Source organism: Pristiophorus japonicus, chromosome 1, assembly GCF_044704955.1.
Source record: "Pristiophorus japonicus isolate sPriJap1 chromosome 1, sPriJap1.hap1, whole genome shotgun sequence".
NCBI classification, from domain to species: domain Eukaryota; kingdom Metazoa; phylum Chordata; class Chondrichthyes; family Pristiophoridae; genus Pristiophorus; species Pristiophorus japonicus.
In genome coordinates, this window is record NC_091977.1 from 320,759,198 (window position 1) to 320,778,605 (window position 19,408).

Consider the following 19,408-nt stretch of genomic DNA (forward strand, 5'->3'; position numbering starts at 1 on the left):
TTTTGTTCTTCTAGTGCCTCTTCGTTGCCTCGCTGAGATGATCCTTATATATCATCCGTCAGTTTTCACCTCTTTCAAGCTTTTCAAGAAATTTGCTTGCTGAGCACTCAACCCATTAAATGCTTGGTGACAGGTGTCACCATTCCTGATTCTCAATGTCTACCTGCTGTTCCCTTCCTATGCCTTTTGTTTTGTTCAGTCCCATTAAAGGCGAGCTTATCCTCCAATTTCCAGTTCTGATGAAGTATCTAAACCCAAAATATGTTCACCTGCCTATTCCATTTACAGATGCTGTGCACTTCTCATACTTTCAGGTTTATTTTAGATTTCTGAAATTTGCAGTATTTTTTCCATTTCCAAGCAAAACTATGCTGTTTGTACTTGGAGGATGCCCTTCAAAAGACACTTTAAAAAGGCACATTCGAATATTTCTGAAATCACTAAAAATGTGCTACAACTAATAATGAGGAAAAAGAGCTAGGTTTGCAATTTTATTCCAATTTGATCTAAATTAACCCATTGAGGAATCTGGCAAACTCTAAAAATCTCTGGTATCTCATACAAGTCAATTGCAAAGTGTCCCAACATTCCTCAGCTGAAATTTATGTATCCATTCCCCTTCCCCCAAGTAAAATTCAGTTTTAATAGAAATCTGAATTTAGAATCATACAGCACAGGAGGCGGCCATTTGGCCCATCCTGCCTGTGTCGACTGTTTGAAAGAGCCATCCAATTCATTCCACTGTCCTGCTCTTTGCCTATAGCCCTGCAAACGTTTCCTTTCCCAATTCCCTTTTGAAAGTTACGAATGAATCTGCTTCCACCACCCTTTCAGGCAGTGCATTCAGATCATAACAACTCATGCATAAAATAAATTCTCCTCAGCTCCCTTCTGGTTCTTCTGCCAATTACCTTAAATCTGTGTCCTCTGGTTAATAACCCTTCTGCCAGTGAAAACAGTTTCACCACATTTACTCTATCAAAACCCTTCATAATTTTGAACACTTCTCTCTGCTCGAAGAACAATCATAGGTTCTCGAGTCAACTTCGCCAAATTGGGATACAGTTTCATTCAGATAATTTTGGATTTCTGACCCGAAACAATAGTGACATCCTCAAAAGGACTCGTCACATGTTTAAAAGCAGAGGGGGAGAAATTGCGTCATTTGCACCTCCCGTTAGCACTAATGGGACACAAACGATTTCTCACCCGGGGCGCAGAGCTGCTACCACCTCCTGCGAAATTCCACGGGAGTTAGCAGAGGCGCAAACCGGTAGTGCCCCGGAGCTAAACTTCGGTAGCACCCCATGAGGCCGACGTGGGCGATGTCCGCGCCAGCCTCGCGGGTCGTGAACCGAGCTGCACTGCGCTCACGGGGCGAAAATTAAAGGTGAGGTGCAGCACGCATTTTTTTTTTTAAATGGCCAACTTACCGATCGGGGCCTTGCCTTGTGGAAACCGCGGGGTCTGTGCTGTGATGTTGCAGCCCGGCACTCCTCTTCTGTGCCAGCTGCTGCCACGGCATCCTGCTCCCCAGTGATGAAGTGGTAGCCCCTTGCTCCATTGGAGAATTTGCAATGTGCCCTCCCCTTTAATGGAAGGGTAGGGCCCTGTGCACCAGTCCCGTCCCAAGAGGTAGTGGAGCACGTGACATTGTGCTCCAGTTCCTCTCGGGGGCGGTAACCCCAATTACACTGCAGGGGCATGACTTCTGCGCCGGACACAGGAAGTCCCGCCTCGCCTTGGTTACCGTGTCCTAATGGGCGGTACGGAATTTCGACCCCAAAGTGTATTTTTACATTAAGGCTCTTGCACTATTTTTAAATTCAGCTTTAAGTGAAGCAGGTTTAACAAATAAACTAACCCCATTAGAAATGGAAGGTCACTAGAAAACAAAAATTAAAAAAAATAAAGAAAAACAGTGAAATCTAAAATAAAAAGATAATTTGGAAATATACTGATCAGGCAGCAGCTGTGACGATAGGGTTAACATCTTGTTCATCTGTTTCTCCATTTCAGATGCTGACAGAACTGAGTAAAACTTGCCTGTGCATCAACTTAGTGCAGTTGTTTGTTTAATAAAACTATCCATTTAATCAGCTTGGACTGAACACATCAAATTCAGCAGAGACAGCATTTGTAACCTGATCAGGAACTCTTTCATAAAGCAAAACCTCTCCTAAATTTAAGAATAAGAAAGACATTCTTGTCGCTATCTTTCCATGTTGAAACAAGTTTGTTTTTCTTATGCAATTAAAAAAAATGCATTCTGAAATATCTTCCGCAAACAAATAATCAAATTAAAAGGACAAAGATCTGGGTTGCCAAACACCCTTAAAAATGCAATCCTTTGAGAAATGTAATTCCTAATTAAATGTGTAATTACTGATGCTGGTTATGTATTTTAATGGCAATGTATTTTTAATTTGAATAAACCTTTTCTCATCACCTTTAATCTTTTTCACATCAACTAGTGTTTAATGAACTGTTACCTGTAATCACACCAAGGACACCTGTAAGGTTTCTCTCCTGTGTGGACACGCCTGTGTCGGGTCAGATGGGATTGTGTTGTGGAAGCAAAGTTGCACTGCTCACATTTGAATGGCTTTTCACCTACAAAAGAAACCCTCATTATTTTTTTTCGGGGACAGACTCCTATAATTATCAGAGAGTAAGGGCTAGAAAACCATGCTACTAAAGATTTAATTTCAGAAACATTTACCTATTGACCAAGTATGAAGACCAATCATACATACTTTAAAAGAAGCATATGTTCACAATCTCAAAATTCTTTTGATACTTGTATTATAAGGTGTAATGTTTTAAAAGTCACAGATTGCATATTTTTGCATCTTTCACCATTATATAGTACCAGTGTCTGGATTAACCTTTTTTCGGTTGTGGATGCAGTTATGTTTAGCATCTTAAAATGAACACATTTCAGAATCTTCCATCTTAAATCAGAGGACTGCAGAATTTTATACAGGACGGAAAACAGCTGGCAGAAAGACACAAGGCAGTGTAAGAATTGCGAGGTTCTGAGGATATTAATAGCTACAAGAGTGAAACCAGAGTGGTTTAGCAGGTGGCCAAGACTCCAAGGTTCAATTGCTATCTTGTATTGGCCACACATTTATATCTATAATAATACGAACATACAAACAACGATGATGGACAGGAAAAGACCCTCTGGTCCTACGCGGTCTGTCTACACAGTTTTGATACCTTGCACATCACAATGTCTACACTACCCACTCTTCTCAAAACCATGTGATCTCCTGGTACAGGTGAAAAAGCAGATAAAAACCCAGGCCAATTTTGGGGTTAAAAAAAAAAAATCAGGAAAATTCCTCTCTGACGCACTTAGGCGATCGGAACTAGCCAAGAGATCACTCTGGCCCTGATTATTCTATTGCATTTATTATTTCTGCTGATTGAAAGGACTTTGGATTCAAATTTATCAGTCTGGGTTTCTTAGCAGCATTGTTCTGCCACTATACAGGACGATGAAATTGTTCAGCATGACTTAGGTGAAAGGTCAGTAAAGACAGGACAATGTGCTGGTGTAGCAGTTTGCAGCAAGAGCGTTGAGACACAGGCTCAATCTCAAACATTCCACTGAGTTTTCAATCTCAATCGTACCGGTGTGGGGATTAGGGTTGCCAATTCTGGTTGGACGTATTCCTGATGGCTTCCTCCCACTGCCCCGCCCCCACCACTGGTCGGCCAACATGCCCATCCTCAAGGCCTTCGCAAGCCAATTGAGGAACAAACTGACCCTTCATTACCCAATTGAATGATTCTCACCCTGAGCCAAACAGCCCCATCTCAATTTTTTTTAAATATAACTAATAAGCGAAAGTGTTCAAATAATTTTTTTTTAAAAAGCACACAATTTTTTCAATGGCCCGATGATTTTTTTCTCTTGGGTTTGCATGCAGCAGTGTCCTGGAGATCAATCGTCAAATCATGGAGACTCCAGGGTAATCCTGGAGAGTTGGCAACCCTCTGGTGGAGGCAAACTCAGGAGAACTATTGTGACCTGATCATCCTCGCATACCTCGTACCAGCCTGCTCAAACCAATATCGGTGGAGGCTAGTCTGCAGACAAGTGTGTAATCTCAGGAGACATGAAAAAAAGTGGGATTTCATACACTCACTGAAAGAAAAAAATGACACGAAATCCGAAGGTAGGCGTCATGACTTTTTCCGGTAATACCATCTTTAGGACAGTTCAAAGGCAGGAAAACACAGCAAGTAATGTACCAATGTGTGCTTTATATTACACAACTAGTCTTGCTTTACAATCGGGTTGTATTTCTGCAGAGTATCATCTGACAAGAACACGAAAGTTGCTAAAAACTGGTTTGTGTTTTCAAAATGAGGTACATAAGGGCTTACATGTCCAGTAAGTTTATTACAGATTTACCCATGCCCCTGTCACAGATCTGCACAGAACAAATCTCAGGATACTGTTTCTTTTCCCAGATTCAATTATCTGCCTATTTTTCCCATCAGCTACTTAAAAAAATATATAAATCACAAGCATAGTGTATTTACTTCTACAAATCACTTATTACGTCAGTAACTTCACACCGAAGCAATTATCAGTCCCAGTGCGCAGAAAACCCTCTTTGTTTTTTCTTTATCTCAGGGCAGGTCACGGTTGCAATTTTTTGTCTGTCTGGTAGGTGCTACTTTAAAAAGGTGAACGACTTTAACTGACCTGTGTGCTGTCGCCTGTGTTTGGTAAGAGCATGGCGCGTTCCACCGGCAAATCCGCAGAGGTCACACAGAAACGACTTCTCCCCTATTGCAACAATAAACAGATAAGGGGACCGTGGAGGTCACAGATCATTAAAACATATCTATCAAGACTTTCAGAGTTACTAATTCCTCCAATCAAATGTTTCCATGTAAATATGTCAAATGGGAATTAAATTACTACTGCAGTTTATTGACTGTGATAAAATCTGGAAAGCACCACTGAACATAATTACATAGTTGTCAGACCCATAAAAATTAGCTTTAATATCAATGGAATGGTTTTGTACAACTTCATTTCGGTTAGATGTCTTCCAGATGGGGATGCTTTATACACTTGAACAGTTTTTATGCATATCCTGCTTCTTTTCCCCTCAATTCCCACAGACACAGTCACTCGGTGTTGACACGTCCATCTACAACGGCAGGTTGAAGTAATAGAAAGGTTTTTTAAGCAGCAATTATCGGATGCAGACTATTCAAGAGTAGTGGGCAGAAAAAGCCTTCAGCTTTTACCTGAAGCTACCTCCCAATGGTACATTTGAGAATGCTGTAACTAAGACTAACACATTAATAAGAAGGTGTTACAACAGAGTGCATACTGAACCCACTTATCAATATTATCGATTGATTTATAAATCGAAAGCAAGATACTGCGGATGCTGGAAATCTAAAATAAAAACAGAAAATATTGGAAATACTCAGCAGGTCAGGCAGCATCTGTGAAAAAGAGTTAAGATTACAGGTCGATGACCTTTCATCAGAACTGGAAAAAGTTAGAAATGTAACAGGTTTTAAGCAAGTACAGAGGCTGGGAAAGGTAGTGGGGAAGGAGAGGAAAGAACAAAAGGGAAGGTCTGTGATAGGGTGGAAGGTAGGTGAGATTAAATGACAAAAGGGACAATGGCGCAAGGCCTTCAAAGCCCGTTACATATCTAACTTTTTCCAGTTCTGATGAAAGGTCACCTCTGTTTCTCTCTTCACAGCTGCTGCCTGACCTGCTGAGCATTTCCAGCATTTTCTAGATCTATGAATCGAGTTATCTAGTGTTAGATAAGTGAGCACATAGGACTCAATTTTCCCCAGTGATTTGCACCGTTTTTTTTTTTGAGAAGACTGCTTTTTCTGGCATAACTTAAAAATCCACAGTTTCCCCAATCAATTTGCACCAGCGTAACTCATTTAGTTTTTAGGAACGTTTTTTCTCATCCAAAGGGGGTGTAACCAGCCACCTACGCCAATTCTGGCCATTTAGTGAACTTTGGCCAGCTGATAGTTATTCCATTTCTGCTTAGGCCAGCGTATGTGGCCTCGCGAGAAAACCCTTGCGGAGAGTTAAAGAAATCGACGCAGGTAAGTAAATCGGAGGCCATTCGGCCTGGGCTAGGGGCAGGAATCAGAGCGGAGCGGGAAGGCACTCACTCGGGCACCGGAGAAGGTCGGCGGGGGAGGGAGCGCACTGACCGGCACTCAGTCAGGGCCACAGACCGGGACCGAGACCGGCACTTACTCGGGGTCACAGCGGACTGGGACCGACACTCACTCGGGGCCACAGACCGGGACCGGCACTCACTCGGGGTCACAGCGGACCAGGACCGACACTCACTCGGGGTCACAGCGGACCGGGACGGGCACTCACTCGGGGTCACAGACTGGGACCGACACTCACTCGGGGCTACAGACCGGGACCGACACTCACTCGGGGTCACAGCGGACCGGGACCGACACTCACTCGGGGTCACAGCGGACCGGGACCGACACTCACTCGGGGTCACAGCGGACCGGGACGGGCACTCACTCGGGGCTACAGACCAGGACCGACACTCACTCGGGGCTACAGACCGGGACCGACACTCACTCGGGGCTACAGACCAGGACCGACACTCACTCGGGGCTACAGACCAGGACCGACACTCACTCGGGGTCACAGCGGACCAGGACCGACACTCACTCGGGGTCACAGCGGACCGGGACCGGCACTTACTCGGGGTCACAGCGGACTGGGACCGACACTCACTCGGGGCCACAGACCGGGACCGGCACTCACTCGGGGTCACAGCGGACCAGGACCGACACTCACTCGGGGCTACAGACCGGGACCGACACTCACTCGGGGTCACAGCGGACCGGGACCGACACTCACTCGGGGTCACAGCGGACCAGGACCGACACTCACTCGGGGTCACAGCGGACCGGGACGGGCACTCACTCGGGGCTACAGACCAGGACCGACACTCACTCGGGGCTACAGACCGGGACCGACACTCACTCGGGGCTACAGACCAGGACCGACACTCACTCGGGGCTACAGACCAGGACCGACACTCACTCGGGGCTACAGACCAGGACCGACACTCACTCGGGGCTACAGACCAGGACCGACACTCACTCGGGGTCACAGCGGACCAGGACCGACACTCACTCGGGGTCACAGCGGACCGGGACCGACACTCACTCGGGGTCACAGCGGACCGGGACCGACACTCACTCGGGGTCACAGCGGACCGGGACCGACACTCACTCGGGGCTACAGTGGACCAGGACCGACACTCACTCGGGGCCACAGACCAGGACCGACACTCACTCGGGGTCACAGCGGACTGGGACTGACACTCACCCGGGGCTACAGTGGACCAGGACTGGCACTCACTCTGGGTCACAGCGGACCAGGACCGGCACTCACTCGGGGTCACAGACTGGGACCGACACTCACTTGGGGTCACAGCGGACCGGGACCGACACTCACTCGGGGTCACAGCGGACCAGGACCGACACTCACTCGGGGTCACAGCGGACCAGGACCGACACTCACTTGGGGTCACAGCGGACCGTGACCGACACTCACTCGGGGTCACAGACCAGGACCGACACTCACTCGGGGTCACAGACCAGGACCGACACTCACTCGGTGCCACAGCGGACCGGGACCGACACTCACTCGGGGTCACAGACCAGGACCGACACTCACTCGGGGTCACAGCGGACTGGGACCGACACTCACTCGGGGTCACAGCGGACTGGGACCGACACTCACTCGGGGTCACAGCGGAACGGGACCGACACTCACTCGGGGTCACAGTGGACCGGGACCGACACTCACTCGGGGTCACAGACCAGGACCGACACTCACTCGGTGCCACAGCGGACCGGGACCGACACTCACTCGGGGTCACAGACCAGGACCGACACTCACTCGGGGTCACAGCGGACTGGGACCGACACTCACTCGGGGTCACAGCGGACCAGGACCGACACTCACTCGGGGTCACAGTGGACCGGGACCGACACTCACTCGGGGTCACAGCGGACTGGGACCGACACTCACTCGGGGTCACAGACCGGGATCGACACTCACTCGGGGCCACAGACCGGGACTGGCACTCACTCGGGGTCACAGCGGACCGGGACCGACACTCACTCGGGGTCACAGACCGGGACCGACACTTACTCGGGGCCACAGCGGACCGGGACCGACACTCACTCGGGGTCACAGACCGGGACTGGCACTCACTCGGGGTCACAGACCGGGACTGCAACTCACTCGGGGTCACAGCGGACCGGGACCGACACTCACTCGGGGTCACAGACCGGGACCGACACTCACTCGGGGTCACAGACCGGGACCGACACTCACTCAGGGTCACAGACCGGGACTGACACTCACTCGGGGTCACAGACTGGGACCGACACTCACTCGGGGCCACAGACCGGGACCGACACTCACTCGGGGTCACAGACCGGGACCGACACTCACTCGGGGTCACAGCGGACTGGGACCGACACTCACTCGGGGTCACAGACCAGGACCGACACTCACTCGGGGTCACAGACCGGGACCGACACTCACTCGGGGTCACAGACCGGGACCGACACTCACTCGGGGTCACAGACCGGGACCGACACTCACTCAGGGCCACAGACCGGGACCGACACTCACTCGGGGTCACAGACCGGGACCGACACTCACTCGGGGTCACAGACCGGGACCGACACTCACTCGGGGTCACAGACCGGGACCGACACTCACTCGGGGTCACAGACCGGGACCGACACTCACTCGGGGTCACAGCGGACCAGGACTGGCACACACTCGGGGCCACAGACCAGGACCGACACTCACTCGGGGTCACAGCGGACCGGGACCGACACTCACTCGGGGTCACAGCGGACCAGGACCGACACTCACTCGGGGCCACAGACCAGGACCGACACTCACTCGGGGCTACAGTGGACCAGGACCGGCACTCACTCGGGGCCACAGCGGACCAGGACCGGCACTCACTCGGGGCCACAGCGGATCGGGACCGGCACTCACTCGGGGTAACAGCGGACCGGGACCGACACTCACTCGGGGTCACAGACCAGGACCGACACTCACTCGGGGTCACAGCGGACCGGGACCGACACTCACTCGGGGCCACAGCGGATCGGGACCGACACTCACTCGGGGTCACAGACCGGGACCGACACTCACTCGGGGTCACAGACCGGGACCGACACTCACTCGGGGTCACAGACTGGGACCGACACTCACTCGGGGTCACAGACCAGGACCGACACTCACTCGGGGTCACAGCGGACCGGGACCGACACTCACTCGGGGTCACAGCGGACCGGGACCGACACTCACTCGGGGTCACAGCGGACCGGGACCGACACTCACTCGGGGCCACAGACCGGGACCGACACTCACTCGGGGTCACAGCGGACCAGGACCGACACTCACTCGGGGTCACAGACCGGGACCGACACTCACTCGGGGCCACAGCGGACTGGGACCGACACTCACTCGGGGTCACAGCGGACTGGGACCGACACTCACTCGGGGTCACAGACCGGGACCGACACTCACTCGGGGCCACAGCGGACCAGGACCGACACTCACTCGGGGTCACAGACTGGGACCGACACTCACTCGGGGCCACAGCGGACCAGGACCGACACTCACTCGGGGTCACAGACCGGGACCGACACTCACTCGGGGCCACAGCGGACCAGGACCGACACTCACTCGGGGTCACAGCGGACCGGGACCGACACTCACTCGGGTCACAGCGGACCAGGACCGACACTCACTCGGGGTCACAGTGGACCAGGACCGACACTCACTCGGGGCCACAGACCAGGACCGACACTCACTCGGGGTCACAGCGGACTGGGACTGACACTCACCCGGGGCTACAGTGGACCAGGACTGGCACTCACTCTGGGTCACAGCGGACCAGGACCGGCACTCACTCGGGGTCACAGACTGGGACCGACACTCACTTGGGGTCACAGCGGACCGGGACCGACACTCACTCGGGGTCACAGCGGACCAGGACCGACACTCACTCGGGGTCACAGCGGACCAGGACCGACACTCACTTGGGGTCACAGCGGACCGTGACCGACACTCACTCGGGGTCACAGACCAGGACCGACACTCACTCGGGGTCACAGACCAGGACCGACACTCACTCGGTGCCACAGCGGACCGGGACCGACACTCACTCGGGGTCACAGACCAGGACCGACACTCACTCGGGGTCACAGCGGACTGGGACCGACACTCACTCGGGGTCACAGCGGACTGGGACCGACACTCACTCGGGGTCACAGCGGAACGGGACCGACACTCACTCGGGGTCACAGTGGACCGGGACCGACACTCACTCGGGGTCACAGACCAGGACCGACACTCACTCGGTGCCACAGCGGACCGGGACCGACACTCACTCGGGGTCACAGACCAGGACCGACACTCACTCGGGGTCACAGCGGACTGGGACCGACACTCACTCGGGGTCACAGCGGACCAGGACCGACACTCACTCGGGGTCACAGTGGACCGGGACCGACACTCACTCGGGGTCACAGCGGACTGGGACCGACACTCACTCGGGGTCACAGACCGGGATCGACACTCACTCGGGGCCACAGACCGGGACTGGCACTCACTCGGGGTCACAGCGGACCGGGACCGACACTCACTCGGGGTCACAGACCGGGACCGACACTTACTCGGGGCCACAGCGGACCGGGACCGACACTCACTCGGGGTCACAGACCGGGACTGGCACTCACTCGGGGTCACAGACCGGGACTGCAACTCACTCGGGGTCACAGCGGACCGGGACCGACACTCACTCGGGGTCACAGACCGGGACCGACACTCACTCGGGGTCACAGACCGGGACCGACACTCACTCAGGGTCACAGACCGGGACTGACACTCACTCGGGGTCACAGACTGGGACCGACACTCACTCGGGGCCACAGACCGGGACCGACACTCACTCGGGGTCACAGACCGGGACCGACACTCACTCGGGGTCACAGCGGACTGGGACCGACACTCACTCGGGGTCACAGACCAGGACCGACACTCACTCGGGGTCACAGACCGGGACCGACACTCACTCGGGGTCACAGACCGGGACCGACACTCACTCGGGGTCACAGACCGGGACCGACACTCACTCAGGGCCACAGACCGGGACCGACACTCACTCGGGGTCACAGACCGGGACCGACACTCACTCGGGGTCACAGACCGGGACCGACACTCACTCGGGGTCACAGACCGGGACCGACACTCACTCGGGGTCACAGACCGGGACCGACACTCACTCGGGGTCACAGCGGACCAGGACTGGCACACACTCGGGGCCACAGACCAGGACCGACACTCACTCGGGGTCACAGCGGACCGGGACCGACACTCACTCGGGGTCACAGCGGACCAGGACCGACACTCACTCGGGGCCACAGACCAGGACCGACACTCACTCGGGGCTACAGTGGACCAGGACCGGCACTCACTCGGGGCCACAGCGGACCAGGACCGGCACTCACTCGGGGCCACAGCGGATCGGGACCGGCACTCACTCGGGGTAACAGCGGACCGGGACCGACACTCACTCGGGGTCACAGACCAGGACCGACACTCACTCGGGGTCACAGCGGACCGGGACCGACACTCACTCGGGGCCACAGCGGATCGGGACCGACACTCACTCGGGGTCACAGACCGGGACCGACACTCACTCGGGGTCACAGACCGGGACCGACACTCACTCGGGGTCACAGACTGGGACCGACACTCACTCGGGGTCACAGACCAGGACCGACACTCACTCGGGGTCACAGCGGACCGGGACCGACACTCACTCGGGGTCACAGCGGACCGGGACCGACACTCACTCGGGGTCACAGCGGACCGGGACCGACACTCACTCGGGGCCACAGACCGGGACCGACACTCACTCGGGGTCACAGCGGACCAGGACCGACACTCACTCGGGGTCACAGACCGGGACCGACACTCACTCGGGGCCACAGCGGACTGGGACCGACACTCACTCGGGGTCACAGCGGACTGGGACCGACACTCACTCGGGGTCACAGACCGGGACCGACACTCACTCGGGGCCACAGCGGACCAGGACCGACACTCACTCGGGGTCACAGACTGGGACCGACACTCACTCGGGGCCACAGCGGACCAGGACCGACACTCACTCGGGGTCACAGACCGGGACCGACACTCACTCGGGGCCACAGCGGACCAGGACCGACACTCACTCGGGGTCACAGCGGACCGGGACCGACACTCACTCGGGTCACAGCGGACCAGGACCGACACTCACTCGGGGTCACAGCGGACTGGGACCGACACTCACTCGGGGCCACAGCGGACCAGGACCGACACTCACTCGGGGCCACAGCGGACCGGGACGGGCACTCACTCGGGGCTACAGACCAGGACCGACACTCACTCGGGGCTACAGACCAGGACCGACAGTCACTCGGGGTCACAGCGGACCAGGACCGACACTCACTCGGGGTCACAGCGGACCAGGACCGGCACTCACTCGGGGTCACAGCGTACTGGGAAGGCATTCACTCGGGGCCACACTACACATGCGCGTTCATTTCAGCGACGTCAAAAACGTGAGTTTTTTTCCCCCACGCATGAGCAGAAGGCCCGGCTGCATTTTTCGGCGCAGACAGCCGGCTTCACCCTCCTCGAGGCGACTGGACAGCCTGCGCGGCTCTGGATTGCAGGATAAAGATCGGGGAAAGTTTGGACATGTTTTTCTGGTGCATTTCTGGACCTAAAAACCCGGCATAACTCTGGCAATACATCAGAAAACGGGCTTGGGCAAAATTGAGCCCATAGTTTTGAACCTCTTGCCATTCCCCAATATTTTTTTCCTTCATAGTTCTTATAGAACTACCCCAACCCACTCTACCCATCTGTGTAAACTTCTAACTTATGTTAAGTGTATTTCAGATATGCAACAAAATAAATCCTACATCCAAACCTGTTCCTGCACACATTCTGCAGCTTGGGCTGTTTTAAAAACCTTGAACACTGTCAATCGGTGAAAGGAAAACAATCCCAAGATTTGTTTTCATTAAACCTTCTCTAAATTTATATGAACATAAAATCACACTTGCTTTCTGCAGTTAAAAATGATGAGCCATTCTAGAATACATCCACAAGCTGAACATAAATGTGAACAACATGTGAACCAACCTCTGACAAACGGACCAATGTGAGTACAACAAATGCAATTAAAGTACTAAGTCCCGTTCATTCATCATCCCCGTGCTCGCTAACCTGCATGAGCTCCCAGTTTTAAAATTCTCATCCTTCTTTTCAAATCCCTCCACAGCCCTTCCTCCCTATCTCTATAACCTCAGCTGCCTAGGCCCTAAGCTCTGGAATTGCCTCCCTAAACCTCTGCCTTTTCTCTCTCTTCCTTTAAGGCGCTCCTTAAAACTTACCTGTTTGACCAAGCTTTTGGTCACCTGTCTTAATATCTCTTTTGGCAATTTTCCTCAGATAATGCTCCTGTGAAGCACCTTGGGATGTTTTACTATGTTAAAGGCGCTATATAAATGCAAATTGTTGATGTGGTTTTTTTGCCCAGTTCATTCGTTTCGTTTCTCTTGTAAACCTTGAAGAAATGACCACACTTTCTACATCAAAAATACCCAGAGCTGTTACTACCTAGCTCTGTTTTAACATACTTTGACAGCCATTTTTCCGGTATCCAACTACAGATTATAACCCAATAAATGTGCCGTCATTATGTCACAATTGACAATCGTGCAATTATAGACACTATCATGCACCATGGAGTGACTGGCCCATCAATGTTGAATACAAAACCTATCACTGACAAAAGAGGGAAAACAAATTCTCCATTAGCTCCCCAGTATAAATGATCAAAAATAACAAGTACATGGAAACAGTTATCAAGGAATAATCTCATTTCAGGCTTCAAATGAAAAAAAATGCCATTCAGTTATAGTTTATGGCACAATATGAACCCTTTGATTATCATTGCTGCCTTCTAATAATTTCTGGGTGTCTATTATTTGCTATTTATATCGATATTTCTTTTAATCGGTAAATTAAGAGAAAATAATGTTTTTTGGATTGCTTGGTTATTGAGCCCTGTATGAGCTGATTCCACTAACACAAACAATAAAGAGCGGTCAGCTGCATGGGGATCTCCTTAGCTGCGACAGCCCAGTATCGCTGCTCCTCTGTTTGCCTAATCAACTGATAGCCAAGCCTCCACAGAGCTTAGTAAATAATTCTGTAAATTTGAACTAAGTATAATGATTAATTTAGGGTTACTTTTAAATGCGTATAAGGTGGCCAAGGTTAGTGGGAAAATAGAAGATTGGCAAAATTTTAAACGACAGCAAAGAATGACTAAGAAAGCAATAAAGAAAGGAAAGATAGATTACGAAGGTAAACTTGCGCAAAACATAAAAACGGATAGTAAAAGCTTTTACAGATATATAAAACGGAAAAGAGTGACTAAAGTAAATGTTGGTCCCTTAGAAGATGAGAAGGGGGATTTAATAATGGGAAATGTGGAAATGGCTGAGACCTTAAACAATTATTTTGCTTCGGTCTTTACAGTGGAAGACACAGAAACCATGCCAGAAATTGCTGGTCACAGGAATGTGGGAAGGGAGGACCTGGAGACAATCACTATCACTAGGGGGGTAGTGCTGGACAGGCTAATGGGACTCAAGATAGACAAGTCCCCTGGTCCTGATGAAATGCATCCCAGGGTATTAAAAGAGATGGCGGAAGTTATAGCAGATGCATTCGTTATAATCTACCAAAATTCTCTGGACTCTGGGGAGGTACCAGCGGATTGGAAAGCAGCTAATGTAACGCCTCTGTTTAAAAAAGGGGGCAGACAAAAGGCAGGTAACTATAGGCCGGTTAGTTTAACATCTGTAGTGGGGAAAATGCTTGAAACTATCATGAAGGAAGAAATAGCGGGACATCCAGATAGGAATAGTGCAATCAAGCAGACGCAGCATGGATTCATGAAGGGGAAATCATGTTTAACTAATTTACTGGAATTCTTTGAGGATATAACGAGCATGGTGGATAGAGGTGTACCGATGGATGTGGTGTATTTAGATTTTCAAAAGGCATTCGATAAGGTGCCACACAAAAGGTTACTGCAGAAGATAAAGGTACGTGGGGTCAGTGGAAATGTATTAGCATGGATAGAGAATTGGCTGGCTAACAGAAAACAGAGAGTCGGGATAAATGGGTCCTTTTCGGGATGGAAATCAGTGGTTAGTGGTGTGCCACAGGGATCGGTGCTGGGACCACAACTGTTTACAATATACATTGATGACGTGGAAGAGGGGACAGAGTGTAGTGTAACAAAATTTGCAGATGATACAAAGATTAGTGGGAAAGCGGGTTGTGTAGAGGACACAGAGAGGCTGCAAAGAGATTTAGATAGGTTAAGCGTATGGGCTAAGGTTTGGCAGATCAAAAACAATGTCGGAAAGTGTGAGGTCATCCACCTTGGGAAAAAAAAAAGGGAATACTATTTGAATGGGGAGAAATTACAACATGCTGCGGTGCAGAGGGACCTGGGGGTCCTTGTGCATGAATCCCAAAAAGTTAGTTTGCAGGTGCAGCAGGTAATCAGGAAGGCGAATGGAATGTTGGCCTTCATTGCGAGAGGGATGGAGTACAAAAGCAGGGAGGTCCTTCTGCAACTGTATAGGGTATTGGTGAGGCCGCACCTGGAGTACTGCGTGCAGTTTTGGTCGCCTTACTTAAGGAAGGATATACTGGCTTTGGAGGGGGTACAGAGACGATTCACTTGGTTGATTCCGGAGATGAGGGGGTTACCTTATGATGATAGATTGAGTAGACTGGGTCTTTACTCCTTGGAGTTCAGAAGGATGAGGGGTGATCTTATGGAAACATTTAAAATAATGAAAAGGATAGACAAGATAGAGGCAGAGAGGTTGTTTCCACTGGTCGGGGAAACTAGAACTAGGGGGCACAGCCTCAAAATACGGGGGAGCCAATTTAAAACCGAGTTGAGAAGGAATTTCTTCTCCCAGAGGGTTGTGAATCTGTGGAATTCTCTGCCAAAGGAAGCAGTTGAGGCAAGCTCATTGAATGTATTCAAGTCACAGATAGATAGATTTTTAACTAATAAGGGAATTAAGGGTTATGGGGAGCGGGCGGGTAAGTGGAGCTGAGTCCACGGCCAGATCAGCCATGATCTTGTTGAATGGCGGAGCAGGCTCGAGGGGCTAGATGGCCTACCCCTGTTCCTAATTCTTATGTAAATGGAAAGCTAATTCATTTTTTTTTTAAAAGACTTGAATTTCTACAGTGTCTTTCACAACCTTAGGACGTCCCAAGTGCTTTACAGTCAATGAAGTATTTTTGAAGTGTAAGGTAGAAAACACAGCACCCAAATTGCGCAGAGCAAGCTCTCACATACAGTAATTGTTGTGTTCCTAACACAGAGGAGACTGCACACAGGGAGGTTAAAGTAACAGTGACCTCAGACTTTATTAAGACACTCCAGAGTGAGAACAGGCCTTTGGCGCTGGCGTATATACAGTGCTCCCAAACTTCAGGGGATGCGCTCCCTGGTGGTGGAACATGGGAGTGCATGCTTTACAGATACACAACATCACTGCCCCCGCCCCCCCCACCACCCCCAAAGTCAAAGTGAAAACTATTTATAAGATGAGGCGATCGGGAGCCTTTCTTTCCCTGGTGGACCGCCTCAGTACAAATGTCTGTTCCGGTGTGTTGGCTGTGCCCTCGCTGGGCTGGCGTGTTGTTGGCACTGCAGGGCTGCTGGGTGAGCCTGGTCATGATAGGTTCGATTTTCTGGTCCTGCGTGGTGTCGTTGATCCTTTGGATGTGTGTTGTGGGCTCGAAAAAGGTGGTGTCTGCTGTGGGTTGTTCAGGGCAGTCTGTGAACCGCAGCCTCGTTTGATCCAGGTGCTTTCTGCAAATTTGTCCATTGTCTAGTTTGACTACAAACACCTTACTCCCTTCTTTAGCTATCACCATGCCCACAATCCACTTGGGACCATGTCCATAGTTTAGCACATACACAGGCTCATTCAGATCAATTTCCCGTGACACAGTGGCGCGACCATTGTTTACATTTTGTTGCTGCCGCCTGCTCTCTACCTGATCATGCAGGTTGGGGTGAACCAGCGAGAGTCTGGTTTTAAGTGTCCTTTTCATGAGTAGCTCAGCCGGGGGCACCCCTGTGCAAGTGGGGTCTCGTGCAGTAGCTGAGCAGTACTCGGGACAGGCAAGTTTGGAGTGAGCCTTCTGTGACTCGTTTGGGGCTCTGTTTTATTGTTTGTACTGCCTGCCCATTGGAGGCTGGTTTAAACGGGGCCGAGGTGACATGTTTGATCCCATTGCGGGTCATGAATGCTTTAAATTCGGCACTGGTGAAACATGGCCCGTTGTCACTGACCAGTATGTCAGGCAGGCCGTGAGTGGCAAACATGGCCCTCAAGCTTTCAATGGTGGCGGTGGTGGTGCTTCCCGACATTATTTCACATTCAATCCATTTCGAAAAAGCATCCACCACCACCAGGAACATTTTACCGAGAAACGGGCCCGCATAGTCGACATGGATCCTTGACCATGGTTTGGAGGGCCAGGACCACAAACTTAGTGGTGCCTCTCTGGGCACATTGCTCAACTGAGCACACGCACGGCATTGCCATACACAGGACTCTAAGTCAGAGTCAGAGTCACCAAACGTGGGATCTGGCTATCGCTTTCATCATTACTATACCCGGGTGTGTGCTGTGGAGATCCGAGATGAAAGTCTCCCTGCCCTTTTTGGGTAGCACGACGCGGTTACCCCACAACAGGCAGTCTGCCTGAATGGACAGCTCGTCCTTTCGCCGCTGGAACGGCTTGATTAGCTCTTGCATTTCAACGGGGATGCTGGCTCAGCTCCCATGCAGTGCACAGTTTTTTACTCGGGACAGCAGAGGATCTTGGCTGGTCCAAGTCCTAATCTGGCGGGCCGTGACAGGTGATTTATCATTTTCAAACGCTTCCATGACCATCAACAAATCTGCGGGCTGCGCCACCATCAATAAGTTTGCAGGCTGCGCCATTTCCACCCCCGTGGTGGGCAATGGTAGCTGACTGAGAGCATCCGCACAGTTCTCGGTGCCTGGCCTGTGGCGGATGGTATAGTTATACGCTGATAGCGCGAGCGCCCACCTTTATATGCGGGCTGAGGCATTAGTATTTATCTCCTTGTTTTCAGCGAACAGGGATATGAGGGGCTTGTGATCGGTTTCCAGCTCAAATTTGAGGCCAAACAGGTACTGATGCATTTTCTTTACCCGAACACACACGCTAATGCCTCTTTCTCAATCATGCTGTAGGCCCTCTCAGCCTTAGACAAGCTCCTGGAAGCATAGGCGACAGGATGCAACTTCCCCGCAACGTTAGCTTGTTGTAATACACACCCGACTCCGTACGACGACGCATCACATGCTAGCACGAGTTTTTTTACACGGGTTATACAATACAAGCAGCTTGTTGGAGCATAAAATGTTTCTGGCTTTCTCAAAAGCAATTACTTGTTTTTTTCTCCATACCCAGTTGTCATCTTTACGCAATAACACATGTAGGGGCTCTAAGAGGGTGCTTAACCCCGGTAGGAAGTTACCAAAATAGTTGAGTCCCAGGAACGACCACAGCTCCGTGACGTTCTGTGGCCTGGGCGCGTTCCTGATAGCATCTGTCTTGGTGTCTGTGGGCCGAATGCTGTCCGCCGCGATCTTTCTCCCAAAAAACTCCACTTCTGTTGCTATGAAGACGCATTTCGACCTCTTCAGCCGCAGCCCTACGCGATCCAGTCGCTGGAGGACCTCCTCCAGGTTTTGTTGCCGCTCGACGGTGTCCCGACCCGTGACCAATATGTCGTCCTGAAAAACCACCGTGTGTGGTACCGACTTGAGTAGGCTCTCCATGTTTCTCTGGAAGATCACTGCAGCTGGCCGAATTCCAAATAGGCATCTGTTGTAGATAAGCAGTCCCTTGTGTGTGTTGATGCAGGTGAGGCCCTTCGAAGACTCCTCCAGCTCCTGCGTCATGTAGGCCGAAGTCAGGTCGAGCTTGGTGAATGTCTTGCCTCCTGCCAGCGTTGCAAATAGGTCGTCTGCCTTAGGTAGCGGGTATTGGTCCTGCAGCGAGAAACGATTAATAATTACTTTATAATCGCCGCAAATCCTGACCGTGCCATCACTTTTGAGTACTGGAACAATTGGGCTGGCCCACTCACTGAATTCCACTGGGGAGATG

General features: G+C 51.5%; 1 protein-coding gene across 3 annotated transcripts in view; it reads right to left on the reverse strand.

The window, feature by feature from the left end:
* Positions 1-19,408, reverse strand: part of znf407 (zinc finger protein 407) — a 732,915-nt gene that overhangs the window by 237,373 nt on the left and 476,134 nt on the right. For all 3 annotated transcript variants that reach the window (XM_070888603.1, XM_070888602.1, XM_070888609.1), the window contains 2 exons: positions 4,727-4,810; positions 2,493-2,613 (listed from right to left, as the gene is read on the reverse strand). In XM_070888603.1, the coding sequence (XP_070744704.1) occupies positions 2,493-2,613; positions 4,727-4,810 (205 nt within the window). The remainder of the gene's footprint in view (positions 1-2,492; positions 2,614-4,726; positions 4,811-19,408) is intronic.